We start from the raw sequence: 20,504 nt of genomic DNA on the forward strand, positions 1-20,504 counted from the left end.
TGTATATTATTAACGCGTATATATTTTTGCACAAAATCCGCGTATCCTGTCGAGTGACGTCAATTGAAGGTCGACCAGTCTTCCAACTATACGCTGCCATTACGTTTCACTTCTCTGCTGGTTAAACCGCTTCGTTTGTCGCCATCTCAATCAGTAATCCCACCGACTGTGAAGTTCACTCAATTATTCTGTCTTTAAATGTAAAAAAAAGTTCCGCTGGTACTACCGGCAGCTTGATGAAGTTTATGGTAAAGAACCCAGTGTCTTGAATAAAGAATTTCATTTTATATTTAATCCTAATTCTCGGTGTTTGATAAATTATTTTTTTTTTCTAAACTTATTCCTTTTCTCTAAACTGCTTCTCTCATATTTTCAATCCATTAGTCCTCCTCTATAATATTTACTTGCTATTTTGGTTTCGCCAGTGTCAAAACCATCTCAATTGTATTTTATTGCTTTGTCTTGAAAGTAATTGTTAGAATGAACAGGCTAAAACTTTGACACTATACGTTAGAGAACGTTGGATTTACAGGTTATGTCTAATGAGTAATGCTAGAAGACTTTCAGTAAACAAACAGAATTCTGGAACGGGAGGCTGTAGGCTGGCTGAGGTATGACGTTGATATCGTTTTTCGTCATGTAATCGCTCCCAAGAATCTTTGTTTACCGCCTTGAGGTAGTTGAGACTTAGTTTTAATCTTCGTAGCTTTACGATGTAAAATTTAGCAGTCACGGTTTGCCAAGGTCTGGAATGTCTTCGACTTGGAACATCTTTTGTCATCTGTCTGACCGGTATTTCAAGAGACAGTCATCTTCAAAGGCATCTTCCTGAAGGTATGCAAAAATGTCTGCTGGTAAGTAGGGAGGCTACTTGCCAGCCAGGTCTGGAGTTCCATATTGGGCTAAATTAGAAGAGCTGGTTTTCAACTTGCCTCAAATACCAGCTCTCGGATTATAATCTAAGCGTCCTGTCACTTCAGTTCAACGATCCTTTCTACTTATTCCTACGCTCTCAATAGTTTTTAAACAATGAATCAAACCGAAGTATCTTACTTATATATTTAATTTATTTATACACTAACACTAATTACACTATTCACTAAACTATGCACTGACTTATTGCTAAACACGTACCTAATTCTTAACATACTAATTTATTTGAATGCATTGTTCACTTTTCACTATTCCGATGTGTTCACTGCGACGTCGGATTATATACTGACTACTACGGATGTTAGAGACTCTATAATCAACTATATAAAGAAAAGCATAACATATCGTAAACTGGTTACGAAAACAATACAAATTGCCTGCTTAAGAAAACATAAATGGGAATTGTTCCCTGCGCACCCCCCAAAACTTTAGATCCTATATAATACAACAGGACCGACTTCACGGTCAACGTCAGTTCGTAACAAATATAACCGATACGTTAAATTGTTTGCCTGGCGAGGTTGAATAGCTGTGACTCGACGTTCTATTGGAGAAGATTAAAATACCTACAAACACAAACTGAATTTTTCCCAGCTTGAGTCAATCAAAAATAAAACAAATTATATTAAACAAAATAATGTATACATACATACAATTACGTTACATAAACAAATTTTCAATGTAAAGTGGTTTAAATGTACTTAATTGATAAGTAGATAATATATTCCCAAGATATATCGAAGTAATTGATTGGTCCCAAACTTTTTTGAGTATTAATGGTCGATATGTTCAAGGTCGACACAAAATATCTTACGAAATAAATAATTAGATCATATGAAAGTCGAAGGCGTTCGGGTTATCGTTAAAATATTTTTATAATGCTGTGCGGAATACATTTTTCTCCACTTTTTTGAGATATGCCATCGGGTTATATTTCAAATGAACTAGATATCAATACATCATCTTATATTGTTTAAGTAGATATGATCTCTAATTTAGAGAGTCTCTGACCACGGTTTAACAATATCAAATTCCAAAATGTTTTTTTAGGCTTCCACTAAAACAGCTGATAAATATGTTGGACTCCCATAGCCTGGCCACTAAACCTTCATGTTTTGTCATCTCCGTCCAACTAGTAGTCTAAATACTTTCGTTCAAGAATTGAGTCAAGGTAGCAATCAATTACCACCGTTCTATCTTGTGCAGCATCACCTGGACTATATTATCAGGTGCTAGGCTGTCATCAGTCTTTTCAAAATCCTCTTTCAAATTCCTCCAATAATTATACACGCGAAGAACTTGTTTTCGGCATCATCTGGTTCGTGTTCATAATACGAATACTCGGGTATTTGTACTTTTTCCAATTTGTGGAGATACCCGAGGCTGGGTAATGTAGAAGTTCACATCTCCGAACTTCCTTCCGGTCCTCTATCAGTCGTCCTGTTCATTCACCTGATTCACCGTTATTCCACGATGGTTGTTGCATCATCCAGTCGTCTTATATCTGAACTATTTGTGTATATTCTCTTACGATCGAAAGCCACGGGATTGACACCGGCTATCACTAGGACAGAGCCCGTGCAGAGACAGGCCGGTAGGAGCTGGCGATTCTCAGCGTATCATCGTCATCGTTTTTCAATATTTCTTTATCTCTTAATGTTTGCCATTTAGTGGCTCAAGTATGCTGTCCTCTCGGCTGATTTTCTATCCGTCTTTCGTAAATGGGGCCAGAAAGAGATATTTCGATCTAAAGTTACCCCCAAATATTTCTCTGGACTCGATTTCGTCTATCTCGATTCCAATGGGTAATATTCGTTTCCTTGTGAGAAATATCAACTCAGTTTTTTTCTGTAGCGTGTTGAAATTCGTCTGTTATCCATTCTCTTACTTGTCTCATTGTTTGATTCAGTTTTAGCCTGGCTAATTCTACAGAATGTTCGGTAATCTCCACATCATCATTGTAGGCAATTAGAAGAAGTACATCAAGAGGCAACTCCAATCTATTCAGACTATCATATTCTATTAGTAACCTTCTAGATAATCATCCGCCACTTGAGTCAAATTATCTGGTATTCCGAAGCGGTCTTTAACGGCTTCTAGGATGTCTATATTTAGTATTGCTAGCATCACGATTGGCCAGGCCGTGTGGCAATGTCTGTCCAGTTCCAAAACATTTTCTGGATTGCTCCGATTGTCCAATTTCCAAGTCAAAAATGTTTCGAAATTTGATTGTTGAGTATTCCGCCCATTTTGCCAGACTTTGTATAATTAAAAATTGGAAATATGCGTGGTACATCCAAACTACAGGGTTCCCAGCGACCTGGAAAGTCAGGGAAAATCAGGGAAAGTCAGGGAATTGCAAAATGGTCAGGGAAAGTCAGGGAAATTTGGAAATATTCTCAAAAAGTCAGGGAAATTTACAAAAAATTTCAAAAAGTCAGGGAAAATCCTAAAATAAAGTAAAATCTGGAGTAACTCCAGCTTTGTAATGATTTTGTTATTTGTTTTGATGAAGCATTCAATAAAGTTACCCATAAAGGGCAAATGGATGTAGTAATAAGATTTTGGGATGAACATTCGCACCAGGTTTCAACCCGTTACTTAAATAGTGTATTTTTAGGTAAAGCTACTGCCGATGATTTGCTTGAAAAATTTATAGAAGGTTTATCTACATTGCCACTTCTTAATCTGCTTCAGGTTTCTATGGATGGCCCAAATGTGAACAACTGCTTTCTGCGAAAGTTAATAGTTAAATATGAAGATGATGTGTCAAATTTTAATGGGAAAAAGCTGCTTAATATGGGTACTTGTGGTCTGCATGTGGTCCATGGATCCTTAAAACATGGCTTGAAAGTGGTTAAATGGGATTTGAATAGTTTATTAACCCATATGTATTTTCTCTTTAAGGATTCTCCTTCTCGCCGTGCAGATTTTACTGCTGTTACAGTCAGTAAATTATTTCCTTTGAAATTTTGTAGCACTAGATAGGTGGAAAATGTACAGTGTCTAGGAAGGGCACTTGAAATTTTTGATCATGTTAAAAATTTTGTTGAAAACAACAAATCTCTTTCAAGTAATCCTGCCACTACGATAAAACAAGCTGCTAAAGATCCACTGATGAAATGTAAGCTTAGTTTTTTTTTAAATTAATTGCAGCTGAATTGGAACCCTTTTTGAAAAGATTTCAGAGTCCAAAGCCACTTGCTCCCTTTTTGTATGAAGCACTGCATGATGTAATCAGAGCCCTCGTGTGTCAAGATTTGTCAGTGATGATAAATTAAAGGCTGCAATTACTGTGAAGCAACTGCTTGATATTGACCTATGTCAATCTGAAAACTTTCTTCATTACAAAAAAATTGATGTTGGTTTTGCTGCCAGAAAATTTCTTGGAGAAGTCAAAGTAGATGAGAGAGATGTTATGAACCGTCCTGTGAAGTTCTTGATCGTTCGGGGTGTTTCTGCGTTAGATCCTTTTATTATTAAACATAAGCCCAAAATTGGTATTCAGAGGTTTCAAGTGGCCCTTCAGTGCTTCGTTCACGCTAACAGAGTTGAGGATGATGTTGCCGAAAAAGCAAACATGAATTTGAAACTTTTTTTAAAGTACCCACAGATGAAGTTGGCTATATGATAAGTTCTTTTTTGACATCTTGGACGATGATAAAAATTTCGCAGAATTGTGGAAAGTTGTTAAAATGCTAAGTAATCCAAGCTGATTTTGCGCGTACTTTTTGGTCAGGGAATTTTTTGAGTTTTGGTCAGGGAAAGTCAGGGAATTTATTTTATAATTTTATAATAATTAATTCATAATAAACCACGTATACACTACCAATACAAAATAAAATTCCGTTGTTCATTTTCTATGTCTATTGTCATTTTAACATATTGACGTACAAATCCCAATAAATCTATTCTGAAACGTGTCAACGGCGCAACGTTGTAGATATGTAAGTTGACATTCGATTCAGTATATCCCGGTTGTGTGTTGCGGACGCCGGATCGGAGCTACATAGCTCGTTGGAGTCGATCGACGCCGGGCGTCGTTATATTCAATACACATACTTCGTCGTTAAATACATGTGACTGTTGTATACGATTTTTAGGAAATTTCGCGTTTAATATTTATTCTTCTTATCTCAAATTAAAACATTGATTTCGTTTAAAGAAAATTTAATTATTGTGGATAGCATATACGTGAATATAATTTTTATATAATAAAAATAGATTATTCTAATTAATTTGTATTATGAATTATTTTTTTATATATTTTTTGGTAAGTTGACGTTATTATTACAAAGAATAAAAAAAAGTGCTATAGAATTATTTCATTCAAGCTAATAAATTTTATAAATTTCCTCAAATTTTTACTTCTTAGGTGCTTCCATATGTTTTTTTTTTATTATAGGTCTCTTTTAATAGAAAATCGGTTTCAATTAACAGGGTCTTTCGACCCTCCTCAAAATATGATTTGACATTGACAATTACTGCAATTATATTAATTAATAAAATCCGTTACAACATTAATACCAAAATAAATATTTGTTTTGACCACAAGAAAAATTAATTTTTCCATTATTGAATTATTAATTTCACTAAAATTATTTATAGACTAAAGTCGATCATTTTTGACACCAAAATAAAATAATAGTAGAATGAAAAATTGAACTAATCAAGGTTTTTGGTTTTTCGTTTTTATATTTACATAAAACATTTTTTTTTCACGAAATTTGGCGAAAACAATGTAATATATTTACTTTGGAATATTTATTTTTTAAACTTATTTTGACTTAATATCGAAAAAGCAGCCTAATTTTCAAATCGAAAATTCTCCCGTCAAAATATCAGATTTTTTTAATAAGTACTTTCCGATGGTGTAAAATATATTAACATCACGATTTTCTCAGATAAGGAAAAAAACGAAAAAAAAAATAGCATCCGAAACTCTTTTTTTATCAATTGTACAATATTCAGATAATTAAAATTTTACATTCTAATTACACGAAAAATGTGAGATTCCATGTTATATCGACAAACATAAGTAATTAGAGTCTTAAATTTCAATAAACCTGTATATTATAATTGCAAAAGTCTTTGCCAGCTATATTATGAGCGTTTTCTTATTGGGAACGTGGCAATGAAACACCAAAGTGGACTAACTTTAATATATTTTCCGAGCTTTCGAATACTCATGTATTTATCGTTTGGTAAATAATTAATTAAGATTTAATTAAGGTTTTGGATTGTATTAATTATTGTAAAAATTTTAATTTCATAGGTTTCAAAATTCAATATTCAAATTGGCGTTGATATAAATATTGATTAATTGAAAAATATCGATCAATATTTCCATTCAATTTAAATTTAATATTTAAGTTAGTCACTTTGGTGTTTCATTGCCACGTTCCCAATAAGAAAACGTTTATATATATAAATGTTCTTGATTTTAGGTCTCTTCTGTTTCAAAATAAGTTTTTTTTTTAATAATTTTTAAAAGATAGATAAAATTTAACGTTTCGACTTTATTTCTTCTGAGAAAATTTATCGTAATAGTGGTAATATTTGTTTACACCATCAAAAAGTAGAGATTTTATCGAACAAAAATTCGAATCTCACCGACTTTTTAAACAAAGCTGATATTTTGACGGAAGAATTGTGGGTTGAAAATTGGGTGCTTTTTCGATAAGTCAAAATACGGTGAAAAAGTGAATATTTCAAATCAAATAACATACAACGTGTTTGGGGTATAATAAGGCAAAAGTTTTCACCAAATTTCGTGGGAAAAAATATTGTTTTTTTTTAAGATAAATATGGTTCACGCCAGCATGGCGACAATTGTCGCCAAATCATCAAGAAATGTCGCCAAAATTATACACATTGACGACAAATTTGTCACCCAAAATATTTTTTAAAAAAAACCTTTGTTTTATATTTACTTTGCTGTTTTTGCATAAAAGAATTTATATATACCGTAAAAATATGTATAAAAGCGTGTGTAGTATATGTTAATTTTTTTACTTTTGTCTACCACGTTATATTTTTGGACCACTAAATCATAACTTAGGTGGTCCTTTTGGACCACTAAATTTTCATTGCTGGTGTGAACCCTAAAGATAAAAATAAAAAACCAAAAACTTGGTTATTTACATTTTTCACATAAATTTTGAGGTTATGTCGAAAAAGTGCATGAACAATAGTTGTAGATCCTTTCATTACCTACAACTTGGCTTAATAACTTTTTTCCATAGGACTTGTAATTTTACCGGAAATCGAGATAAATAGTTTTTTACCCTCAAAAACTCACCCCTTTTCTCTTCCCGGTCTCAGATCGTCCGTAAATTATTTTTCCTTCAATTTTTTTAACATTCTGCTTTTCATCATACTATTTTTTTTCACTTTTTATCATATTTAAACGCTTCTACATTGGTATCGTCAGCAAATTCTCTTTTGCTTCTATTTATTTCCGTTTCAAAAATTCTAGAATTTTTATAATTCAACGTATGTAAAATGATCAATATACAGTTTATATAATTTACCTCTATACCAAGTTTTTATAGGGACTAAAATTTCGAATAAACCCTTCAACTTAAAAATATCAAATTTGGTACAGTGTATGAGACTGTTAGGGAAATTAGGGGTGACATAAACTTTTTATTTTCATACTATATATGTAGTTTATTCTTAAAATCTTTTCCATCCTGTAATTTTTCATAAAACTTTGTTATTTTCAAGGAAAAATCGAAAGTATTTGCCCACATTTCTTAACGTTGAGACTTGATTCGCGTTTTGTAATTATATAGTTTACGATAGAGTTCCGGGATTTGATGCAAAAACTTTGAGAGTAAGTGACTTAAAAATGATATTGTGACATAAAAAAAATTATCATTCGACTCTTGATTCGATTCTGATTTATAGGCGTTTAAAGTTGCGAAATCAAAACTTATATTAAAGTAAATTATACTTTTATAGGGACAACCTGTACAACCTAAAGGTAGCAGAAATGAATTTTTCAATCGATTTTTTAACAAAAAGCTACTTACCCTTTGTTTAACTCGATAAAATTTATGATTTAGGAGATATGTAGATTTTTGGATCGTTGTACATGTCAGAAAAAAACATTCTGAGAAAAAATTATCATAAACTTAAATTATTTATTCAAAATACTCATACAATCAAACATTTCTAATTGATCTGCATACTGTCAAACATCGTGTCACTTACTTAAGAATAAAAAAAATTTAAATGTAGAAAAATTTATCAAATAATAACAAAAAAAAACTATAATAAATGTTCGAAGTGATGATCACCTTGCACTTCTGCACACCTCCGAAATGTCTTTGAGTTTGTTTGGAAGAGCATTCCAAGATTCTGCCCCTAGATAGAATTAGCTTCCATTGTGACGCCACGTACTTTGAAACTTTTATACTCTTTTGGATGCGTTAAACTTAAATATGGCGCAATTAACGATGGAATTTTCTAAAAGTATTTTGTTTTGTTTCGTACATTTTCCATTTTTATATGAATAGGAAGAAGTGGTTGCTGGTTACGTTTTTCGGTCTCAAATTAGCATATTTTTTATATAAATGCATTGATTCATATCTGAGATGGTTTTTCTCCATCCAATGATTGTAAAACGCTGACTTGTATGCGTTTTAGATTCTGGAATCGTGATTATCGTAATCTATGAATTATTTATAAATAAAGTAACAAAAAACTAATTAAATATTTAAAGCTTTCATCTTGAACATTAAATATTTCTCGTCAGGAACATTCATTCAATAAAAACTTTTTTATTTCCTCTCTTGACAATGTATTAGATTTCTTATGGTGGGTCCACACGATACAGACTATGAGTAAAAAATTTTACCCAAATTTAAATTTCTTAGCTACGATAAATACGCAGACTTACATGCACACTCCCGACTTTTGGATCGCACCGACATTTTTTATCATTTTTCTTCAAAATTCTATAGAATTTTATGGAAGTCTGTATCGTGTGGACCTACCATTAGGTTTGTACCCAACCGATTTTCATTTAATGCTATTAATTTGGCATATTTACTTAAATATACATTATCATTTATAATTAAAGTTGCTATTAGTTTGGAATAGCTGGACCATAGTATAGAGGACTTGAATTTTTTAGACCTCTCTTCAAAATAAGTTAATAGCACGCGTTCTGTAAAGCTATGAATATTATGTTGTTTCCGCTATTTCATAAACGTAGGTATATTCCTTTAGATAGTTTTCTTCGGATATTTCCGGCAACAAATTTGATGTTGCCACAATTGCCTTTTGTATGATTTCTTCAGGAGTACATATTTCAAACTCGCAATCTTCACTTCCCATCTTAACAATAATAATAATAATAGAGAGCCACTACTTAAAAAAGACAAATCGAATTACTGATTAAAGTCAAATCAGTGGAGTAATCATGATTGATTTTTTGGTTAAGGGTAGAACAATAACTGGAGATTACTCGGGAAAGAGATACGGGAAAAAATTAAAAAGAAAAAACGCGGAAAGCTATCCAAAGATGTTTTGTTTTAGCCCCTGCACATCTCATTTTGCACAATCTCATTTTGCCATGCAAAAAATTCGTGATTTATGATTTGAATTACTGGAACACCCCCCCTTATTCACCAGATTTGGCTCCGTCCGACTATCATCTCTTTCCTCAACTGAAAAAAAGTTTAAAAGGTCGTAAATTTTCTTTTCCAACGAGGAGGTAATTAAAGCTGCTGTGGAGGTCTGGTTTGCAGAGCAAGAAGAAACATTTTTTTTGAAAGGTCCAGAGACGTTGCAGGTTCGCTGTAATAAATCTATCCAATTAATAGGAGAATATGTTGAGTAATAAAATATTTTGACGTTGAAATTTTGTTCTAAAGTAGGCTAAGAATTTTTCAATATATCCTCGTATAAGGTACAGCATTCGTGCAACCACTTACCGCAAATTATGCACCGAATCCAGTCTTCCTTGTTGATTTAGTTGAATAATAGTGCTTTCCACACCCAACACAATCTGTATCTTCAACGTCTGAAATCTTTTCTGAAGATTCGAAATGCATATTCACTGATGAATCTGGAGAGGAAGAATAACAGTCCTTCTTATTTTTCGCAGAGTATTTCAGACCCTTCTTTCCTCGCACTGGTTGTTTACTTTAATACCAGATGAACCAGGTAATCTCAAATCTCGTCCCAAAACATCATCCCCTTCAGTTTTCTTCTTATAAGATAGGACTTGACGCTTGACTTTACGTTCAGGTGATTTAAGGATTGTGGCAGACTCGATTCTCTTAGATGTATTGTTCGGTTTGGTTGGTCCTAAGATATTTGGATGGAGTATCCTTTTCTTTTGGTTTGGACGTTATATATAAATACCCAAAACGTTTAGTTATATTTATATTTATCCGAAGAATAAATTTGCTTTAATATAGCTGGTGATGATTTCAAGTAAAAATGAAACTCTTGACACGTTTTTTTCTGCTGAAATTTGTAACTAGGTTATCTCAGATGTCCAAAAATTTGTTCATAACAGAAAATACTCTTTCTACTGGAGCATTCGTAGCAATTAAAATAGAAAAGTTTTCATGCTGAAGATTGTTGGTGTGAAAATTCTACAAAAACTTCACTATATTTATTACATTCAATGTATTGCTTCTCAAAAAATACATCCAGAGATTTTTGATTGTCTTCTCATGCAGGGACCTTTTTTGAATCTGCTCCAGATTTTCACGGCTTGTTTTATAAAATTCTGTAGCCGTCGTTTTCACAAAATCTTCATCGATATCAGTACCATCATCTTCAATTTCAACAGTAATGACGGACCACATTTTTCAATAATCAAAAAGTAACTTTTTAACGGCTGATAAATCTTTAAAACCCTTTCCAAGGCAAATATAATAGCAACCCATCTGGTTTTATATATATTTATGTATATGTAGATTTGGAGTCCCGTATACACTGCGATCCAAAGGATCTATTGTGTCCCCCTTTCTGGAGAACCCCGTGCTTACAGCTGATCCATCAATCCCACTCCTCTTAAAAAGTCTAGAATGTAAGATGGATTTGATTGACAGAGATCTTCATCTTCTATCATCTTCTACCCAGGTGTAATTCACACTTCGAGAGAATGTGGATAGAGGTTTCGTCCTATGTGCAACAAAATCTGCACGCCGCAGTATCTGCTCGCGGTCTAGCATCTTCAGTTGTTTGTTGTCTTCTAGTTATAGATTCTCAGAAGAGTCTTTGCCTGTCTCAGCCCCTGTAGGATGCCACGATAATTGGTTTGGCTCCCATCTATCTTCTTTTCCAGTGCTGATACCACAGAAGGTTTCGAGTCCCATGAAAGGGCAGACACCCCTCTTTAGCGAGCTTATCAGCCATATTGCTTTGCTATAAACGAGCATTTGTTGATATTCCGTTTTAGTTTCGGCGCAAAACTCCTTTAGAGCTTCAACTCTTATCGGGTAGTCCGTCTGCAGTAGATTTTATTGCATTGATAATTACATGGGTTTCACATCCAATATCTATTAATTCTTTTTTAGAAATGATTGTAATTTCGTTAATACATACATTGCTAGTTCCTCGCCTAGCTATACCTCCGAAATTGACGTTGGCATTGTCCCCACAAAACGCCACGATTTTTCCTATCTGCTAATCAAAGACAGTCGTCCCGTTCAAAACGGAACATCTGGTCACGTTAATCATGAGTGCCGTTGAATATTTTTTATAAATCGACACACAAATTTTTTTTATTTATATTAATGGATTCACTACACTGTCGATTTCGAAAAAATATATGATGAAAATGAAAATATTTCATTTCAAATTGATGCGTTCTCTAAAGGTCATCTCAAACATTTTTGTGCAGCCCGTTAGGGGGGATTTTATTCAAAAAATGTCCTTGCTGTAATTATCTAAACTAAAACGAATGTGTTGAATGAATTAGAATATAATAAATAAATAAAAACTATTTGGAAACTCTATGACGGTGACTGTGCGAAATTTCGGTTTCCCTTCATCGGACACAAGCACGATTTGCAACGGAAATCAAACACTGGTGGGGGCTCCGGCCTCCCCACATCCTCTTACTCACGTGCGCGGGGGAATTGCCGGTCTTCAAGGATGTTCCGTGTTACCGCATCTCCACAATGAGCCTTTCTATTGTTCTCCATTTGGAAACAATTATTACAGGTAAGGTCATTAACCAAAGAACTTGACATACACAAACAAAGTTTTTATTTTTATTCTCTAAGAAAGCAATAAGTCTATTTATAGAGCATCGATATTTGTTTATAACAGTTCAAATTCAATATTTTTTATTGTTTTTAAATGCTGTTAAATGTGATCATAAATCTAACAGAAAGAAAAAATAATTAACTCGTACTCAAATTGACTTGATAATCAAACACTCAAATCTTTTGAATGCAGAAATGCAGTAATTTTGAGTGTTGATGTAGTGGTAGTCTAAACAGTGTATTCACTGTACGTAAAACAAAGAATTTATTAAACACACAAAATTTATAAGTACAAAGTCAAAATTGATAACATTTTGGTAAAAGATGACTGATTTTTATAAATTGATAATTTTTATTGTTGTTTCCACAAATATTGTTCCGTCATCACAAAACTGTCGATTTTGGAATCGGCAATCACCATTTACCGTAATTTACAGCAAGAACGCAGTATTTCTAAAAAGTGAAAGAAATCTTTGAACCTTTGTTCATTGAAGGAACGTTAAATCATCAGTAAATACTTACAAAATCTACCCAAATGATTATGGATTGATAAATAAGCAGTTTGGTGAAAGATTGGTTTGGATGTTGATTGTGGCATGTCCACCCGCTAGATCCCCAGTCCTTGCCATACTGGATTTTTTGTGTGGGAGAGGTTAAATGAATAGTTTATTAACAACATATTCCGAATGAAACTGTAGAACCAGAAAAACTCATGCGTTTAATTTTAGTTAAATTAGTCTTTAGCTAGTAGAAACCGTTGAAAAATTTTTGCCACATAAACTTTACCGTATCGAGGCACTAAAGTCATACTTTTGGGAGTGACAAAAAGAGACTTTAGTGCCGAGTTACATATTATATTTTTTTCGAAATTGTCCAGATTCGAAAATTCGTGCGAAAGAATGAAAACCCGTCCCTCTAAGCATCCACCCCCTGATGAATCCACGGATGGGTGCGAAGAAGGACATTACACCGACCTCCTGTCATTTCGACGGGTCCTCAACCTCATTCGCGTCACAGTTTCGCTGAGTTCTATGGGAGATTCTGAGAAGTTTTATCTTTTTATTAAGAGTTAGCCTGTTGGCTATACACTCTTGACTTCTTTTTCTGGACGTCTTTTTGTGTGTGTTTCGTTGCCTCGGGTAAACTATTTCCAACCTTCTTCGGCAGGACAAGATCTAATGCGAATGATCCTTCGCCTTTTCTATTTAATAGCAAACAATAAAAACCAACAATAAACTAAAATACAACAAAATACTTATCGAAATTATTGGTTGAATTTGAATTATTATAAACGTTTATAGAAATATTCGGGTCAGAACCAGCGCTGGCGTCTCCAACAGTTATCTCTTTGGTCGATAAATTATTTTGCTGTTGAATGACTAAGATTTGTGAACTACTTTGACAGCTTCGTAAGACATGGCACATTGGGACAGCTTATTGGCAGCTTTGGTTTTATTCTCCATTGAGCTATCCACATAAACTTCCGCAACCACAGTACTAGATTTCCATCCTCCCTCCGCCTTTTTAATTGGGGTACATTTGCACCGCTCTTTGGCAAGTAACGAAACGTAGGTTCTTTTTAGAGCGTAAAGCCTTTCGAGTCCTCTAAATTCAAAAAAGTAGCAATTTTTTGGGAAAAATTAGCTATTGTATTGTGCTCAATTGTTTGGTTTCTTACTATTCCTATTCTAAGCTGAACGAAAAATCTATCGATTCCCATGTTTTTCCTCAAATTCATCTACACCCATTCTGGGTCAGTAATGAAAAATTAACTACCAAAACACATAGTTTTGGAATCTGAAAATTCAACCGAAATTTTTACTTCAAAAAAAAGCAACATCGAAAATTCTCATTTTCATTAATTCGGCTTAGACTTGGTGGGACTCTGGGATGATAACAATGTCCCTCGCTTAGTTTGCAAGCCTGGATCAGCTCTGGTTGCCTAGATAAACCGAAAACTGGTATACATTCCAACTGGTTGCTTGTAAAAATAGATTTAGAGTTCTGCCAAGCTTGGCTGACTATGGAATGGCCGAGATCGCGTTACACAGAGTTCAGCCAGACTTGGGCCATTATTGGTTTGCCAAGACCGGGTTTCCTAGCGATGGACCAAGCTAAACCCCGTCGTTCACGTCTGGGGGCTCCTACATGGGACATAAATAATAAACTTTATCGGTAGAAATTCATTTGGAGCATTGTTTAGAAAATCCTCTATACTTTTCCTGGAAAATACGTCTTGAGTCTGAAGCCCACATCATTGCCGACAGCTGTTTACCACCATTGGACATTGAACCACTAACACGCAAACGTACAGTGAGGACCAAAAAAATTTTGTGGCTTTATCCGCCAGTGTCGCTGAAATGTCGATTCGCCGCCGTTCGCAGCAATTGGGCCTCTGTTACTCCACTATGTAGAAAATTTTGCGAAAGGATTTGGGTGTAAAACCTTATAAGATACGGCTGGTGCAAGAATTGAAGCAACACGATTTCCCACAATGTCTAACATTTGGTGAATGGGCGTTGGCAAAGTTGAAGGGAGATCCTTATTTTTATCGAAAAATTGTTCAGCGACTAAGCTCATTTCTGGTTGAATGGATACGTCAGCAAGCAAAATTTCCGCATCTGAAGTGAAAACCAGCCAGAAGCATTGAAAGAGCTACCAATGCATCCCGAAAAAGTCACTGTTTGGTGTGGATTATGGGCCGGACAAGAGCCGGAACAATAATTTGAATGGAGAGCGCTACCGTGTGATGATTGACGATTTTTTTTTGCCCAAAATGGAAGAATTGAACATGCCTGACATGTGGTTTCAACAAAACGGTGCCACATACCACACGGCACGCGAAACAAAGGCCAAATTGAGCAAATTGAGAGCCGCCTTCGGTGAACAGTTCATCTCACGTTTGGGGCCCGTCAATTGGCCGCCTAGATCGTGTTATTTAACGCCTTTGGACTATTTCTTGTAAGTCCATGTTAAGTCTAATGTCTATAAGGATAAACCAGCAACGATTGACTCACTGGAAGCCAATATTGAAACATTTATTTGTGAAATACCGGCCGATATGTTGAAGAGAATGTGCCAAAATTGGCGCATGGTCAATCTAAAGCGGAGCCGCGGTAAAAATTTGCATGAAATCATTTTCAAACATTAAGTTATACTGATCGTTCTATCAATTCCAATAAAAATTTCATTAGTTTTATCAAATATTTTGCGTTTTTTTTTTGTCAAAATCAAATCCTATACCTCTTAAAAAATCACTGATTATATCTAGCCTAGACACTGAAAAGCGATTTCACTTCTGATTTAGAAAAACTATGTACACGTTAACATTTAAGAGACATTCTTGATTTGTAAAAACTAGAACTATGTTAGAAATTAATCTTGTGTCAAGCAGGACTGAACTCAGAGTCGTTTTACCTATCTGGGGACACATTCTATAAATAACCGCGTTTTTATTTAAAAAAAGGACAAGTTAAAAGACAAACGTGGTCGAAGGTGTTATTTTTTATTTTATGTAATAACAAAAAAAAAACAAACATCTAATCTAATGCAATTTGAATATTAATTTTATACCGAATTAGTATGGACAAGACGTCGAACTAATGCTTTCCCATGAATTTTAAAGAGAAAATAAAAATGATGCAGTTACGTATATATACAGAAAACAGCGATAATTCCGAGCGAAGGTCGTTTATTAAATTTGTAAATTAATAATTCCGTTCGTTTATTCACGTAACCATTAATATTCTTCAAAGATTACTTCGCTAATCGCAACTTGTTATGTTTATTTTTATATAAATTATCTTCATAGAGATTGTCCGCTTTCTTTTTTTTTTTTTTCGAAATTGAGTCTAATAACATTATTTTTGTCACACGAACTTTGTGATTATTTTCATTATTGTTGGTGTACCCTCATTAACCATTGTATATAATAATTTTGATTCGAACACGTCCAGTTTTATCGACCCTAGATAATTTCATTTAGACTACTGTATCACTATTGCATACGAGGTCTGGCTATTAAATAACGAGACTAGACGAAAAAGGGGCTTTATTATAAAAATACATTCGAATGCTCCCCTTAAATATACTCCCCATCCCTCGCTACACACCTTTCCATACGTTTTTTCCATTTATCCAAGCAGTGCTGGAAGTCTTCTTTGGTCAGCGCCTTTAGGCGCTCTGCCGTTATTTGCTTTACCGTTTCCACCGACTCAAATCGGTCCCTTTCAAAGCAGATTTTATCTTCGGAAACAAAAAAAAAGCGCACGGTGCCAAATCTAGTGAGTACGGCGATAGGTCGAGCACTGGAGTGCACTTACTGGCCAAATACTGCTTCACAGTTATGGGCAGGTGCATTGTCATGGTGCAAAATCCACGAGTTGTCACTTATGGTTTTCGGCACAAGAAAAAAACAAGTTCGTTTCAAACCGCTACTACACAAATACTGGGACGTGCATAGACAAGATGTCAAGATATCCAACGCACTACTCGTTTTTTACCTCACCCGTCTAGGGTCTCCTCTAGGCGCGCAGTCTCGTTATTTAATAGCCAGACCTCGTACAATGCGTCCAATGTTTCCAACGTTGTACGCTGGTTAAGATCGGACGCATCGTGTGGTCGTAGTGCGCATGTCATTCGGCGAATGTTTTGCTTGCAATATTGGCATTGGAACGTTGGCCCAACATTGGAACCACACACACACTTTTTGTCCTCTTTCGCGTGATTGCTACGTATTTTGTATGAAAAACCAAAGTCGCCGTATCATCCAATTTATACCTGTTCTGTTCATGTTCATCACTTTTAGGTGCTTTTAATTCCTTTAGTGTAAGGTTAGGTAACGTTCCATCCTTCATCCAATGTTCAGCCAACGTTGGAAGGTAGATGCTGGCGTAAACGTTACACGCGTCGTGTAGTACCGGCTTAACATCTATACATACAAGTTTGTCACATCAAGTGTGTGGAAAACCAACTTTACATCTTAGCGTCGAATTTTCACATTATTAATTGAACAGTGCTATTTAGACTATTCTTTTTCCTGTAAGAAATCAAGATAAACCCCGCGTTCCATATAAATGTTGGTTAACGTGTGTGAAACTGCTATTAGGTTAGGTTAAGGACCAATAATATGGACCAAAACAAGCGTTCTAAGGATCCTACATTAGCTATTAAATAATACCAAAAATTAGTGCAAAAGCAGCGTCGAGTAAAATGTTGTGAGAACTTTGCCGCGAGGACCAAGGAAGTGTAATCCTATTAACCGTAAAGGCTGATGAAGGTCTTTTACTATGATTCGATATCAAAAAGAGATTCCATGCCAAATAAAGCGAAGGTCACATAAAGCAGCAAAAACGTGTTGTCTACAATATTTTAGGACTGCGAGGGTATCCTTTTGATTGGCTTTAATTAAGGAATCAAATTGTCTGCCTAATTATCAGAAGGCGTAACTACACACAACATCGAAAATGTGATCTAGACGGTATTATGAAGCTTATCCATTAGATTATTTCTCACGCCCTATAAAAATATCGCTAATGAATCAATTAAAAAAGCACCACCTGCCGGCCACCAAAATACGTAAAACTATAGTTTATTGTAGAAAACTTTCTACTATCATCGACTCTGCTTTATGGAAATTCTCAATCAATTCATATTGTACAGTGATGGCTGCTCTGGTTATAGTTTCCCAGAAGAGTCTTTGCCTGTCTCAGCCTCTGTAGGTTGCCCCATCTATCTTCTTTTCCAATGCTTTTTCCATTGTTCTGTAGCTGATACAACAGAAGGTCTGGTCTCATGAAGGCCTTGTCTGTCTCCGCTTTAGCGAGCTTATCAGCTATTCCATTTCCCTTTGCTCCGGTGTGTCCTGGAATCCATTGTAGGGTAACTTTATTTTTCTTGCCTGACTCCTCGTTTGTGATAGATCCTCTCTAGAATGAACTCCTATTTCAGTTCCGTCTGCTGTTTTTAATCCATCTGTATACCATTTAATGGCATTTTTGTTTTGTGTGATATTTTGATCCCATTTGCTTTTACAGTTTATTATTGAGGTGAAGTTTTTCTTAAAGCTAAACTTTTTCGATGCAACGTCCTGAGACATGTCCCAGGGTTAGCCATTATTTAGAAATGGGTTTTCTTTGATGATTCCGTCTCTGAACATTCTAAGTGACGTGGGAGTACTACCAGTGGCTGGTAATGCCTTTATCTTTGTTTGAATCAATAGCTCGAAGCATATTTTTCATTATTTTGAATCGAAGTCGTATGGTTCTAAATCGGGTCAGTAAGGCAAGTGGGATAAAAAAGAAAAGTCTCATTTCCACTTGAAACCAGTCGTAAATACTCGTTTTTATGCTACATTGTCTAAATAAGCTGATTTTAACATTTAGTGAGCTTCTTCTCTACTTTTCTCAAGGTAGACATTGATGATCTTACTATTGTATCAGATTGCTAAACCAGATAGGATTGGGGTGTCTTCAGGATAGCTTCTTTCTTTCTTGTTATTCTGAGAGAGTTTCTCTTTGTGTGTCGGACTAAATAATGGTTCTTATTATTACCAGGACCGTCGTTCCGGTTATTATTTGGTAACGACAACAACTGATACAATGTTACTGCATAAATCGAAGGGAATAAGTAACATTTAATAGCTAGGATAATAGATTATTTTAATGATCTAAAATATGAAGAACCACTATAAAATTACCATTGTTTGCTTCAAAATATGCGGCTATTGGTTGATGCAGGTATGTATATAGTGTTAGAATCATTTCTGATGCAGCTCTTAGGCATGATTGAATGTCTTTGTATCATTGAGAGTTCTAGTACCCCAAACCACTGCTCCATATGTGATGATTGGTCTCACGATTGCCATGTACATCCACCGTAGGATCTTCGGGCTACAACTCCAATTTCTTCCTTTTTCTGTACACCATCAGGGCTTCTCTATTTCTTGTTTGTTCCAGAGAAGTTTACTATCTAGTGTGAGTCCAAGATATTCCCCATCTGAAGTACCTCATTTTGTGAAAACTTACATTTATTATTTGGGAGTGCTTTGATTATGTATGTACATAAAATTTGACCAAATTTCGAGGCTGATTTTGTGCCTTTGCAACTTTAGCGTAAGTAGAAACTCAATTAAAAAGTTAATTGATTATTAATTGTTTTATATTTCATAAGATAATTGATGAAAATAATAAAGAAGTTAAAAATTGAAGGTTGTGCCTAAATAAACAATAATACTAAGAGTTTTGTTAATTTTTTTTATTGTGATTAAAAATGCTGCTCTCTGTGAATATGAAGTTTTTGTAAAAAAATTCTTGACTTCTATTACAAAATTATGAACTAGTATGTTGTAAGCAAAGTTATAAATAAAAAGAAAGTTCATAACCTAACCATTCGCATTTCGTAACTCCAAATAAGGTTGGATACTGCATCAAAGAAAAGTCCATTGAAATTGAATTCCTTGATATTTATTACTACTACATTAATAATTGCATTCAAATGATTCCATCCCCATGCATAGTAAAAATAAATAGTTTCTACTTGCTCCTGTAAGATTCACCCCAAAGGAGTTACGCATTCCGATAATTAGGCTGATGAAATAGAATCCTGAACGCTGCATTTTACTCTTATTTACTAATGCAGTCGCATCAAGAATATTTGGAAAGAATGCGCGTCAAAATCAGCTGAGATGTGTGGTTGCTTCATGACAAGGCTCCAGTCTTCACTGCTTCGCTTTCCAAGGCTACTGGCAGAGATTGAAAACCCACCATATAATCTTGATCTGACCCCGGCCGACTATTTTTTGTTTGGTAAAATATTTAACAACGACGAGGACATTAAAGAGGCGGTTAACTAACATTTTGAAGCTAAAGATGCATCATATTTTTATGGTGGCATTGAAGCTGAAGTCAGACGTTCTGAAAATAAAGGGAGAAGATATTGACAAGCGATTATAATTTTTTTATTTATGACTTTTCTTTTTTTGTTATGTTGAGAACTAGAAATACTACTAATAAACAAATGTATTAAACTTCTTTTTGATTATTTTCAGATCTCTTCCTGTTCCTAGGCGGCATACACCTTATTTTGGTCAACCAGATTATCGGATCTATGAACTAAATAAAAGGCTGCAACAGAGAACTGAAGTAGTGAGTAGGACTTTTTATATTGTATATATTTTTTTTATTTATTCACACTATTTCTATCGGTGGGGTGAATTTATAAACACCGTCTTCTACTCACATAATTTATTTGAACACTGACACTAGACTTATACAATTATTAACTTACCACTAATACCTACTTAACTAACTTATATAAGTGATTCAAATTCATCAA

General features: G+C 34.5%; 1 protein-coding gene across 3 annotated transcripts in view; it reads left to right on the forward strand.

The window, feature by feature from the left end:
• Positions 1-20,504, forward strand: part of LOC130901410 (LIM domain-binding protein 2) — a 95,827-nt gene that overhangs the window by 53,076 nt on the left and 22,247 nt on the right. For all 3 annotated transcript variants that reach the window (XM_057812802.1, XM_057812803.1, XM_057812804.1), the window contains exon 3: positions 20,218-20,314. In XM_057812802.1, the coding sequence (XP_057668785.1) occupies positions 20,218-20,314 (97 nt within the window). The remainder of the gene's footprint in view (positions 1-20,217; positions 20,315-20,504) is intronic.

The sequence above is a fragment of the Diorhabda carinulata genome, chromosome X, assembly GCF_026250575.1.
Source record: "Diorhabda carinulata isolate Delta chromosome X, icDioCari1.1, whole genome shotgun sequence".
Taxonomy (NCBI): Eukaryota; Metazoa; Arthropoda; class Insecta; order Coleoptera; family Chrysomelidae; genus Diorhabda; species Diorhabda carinulata.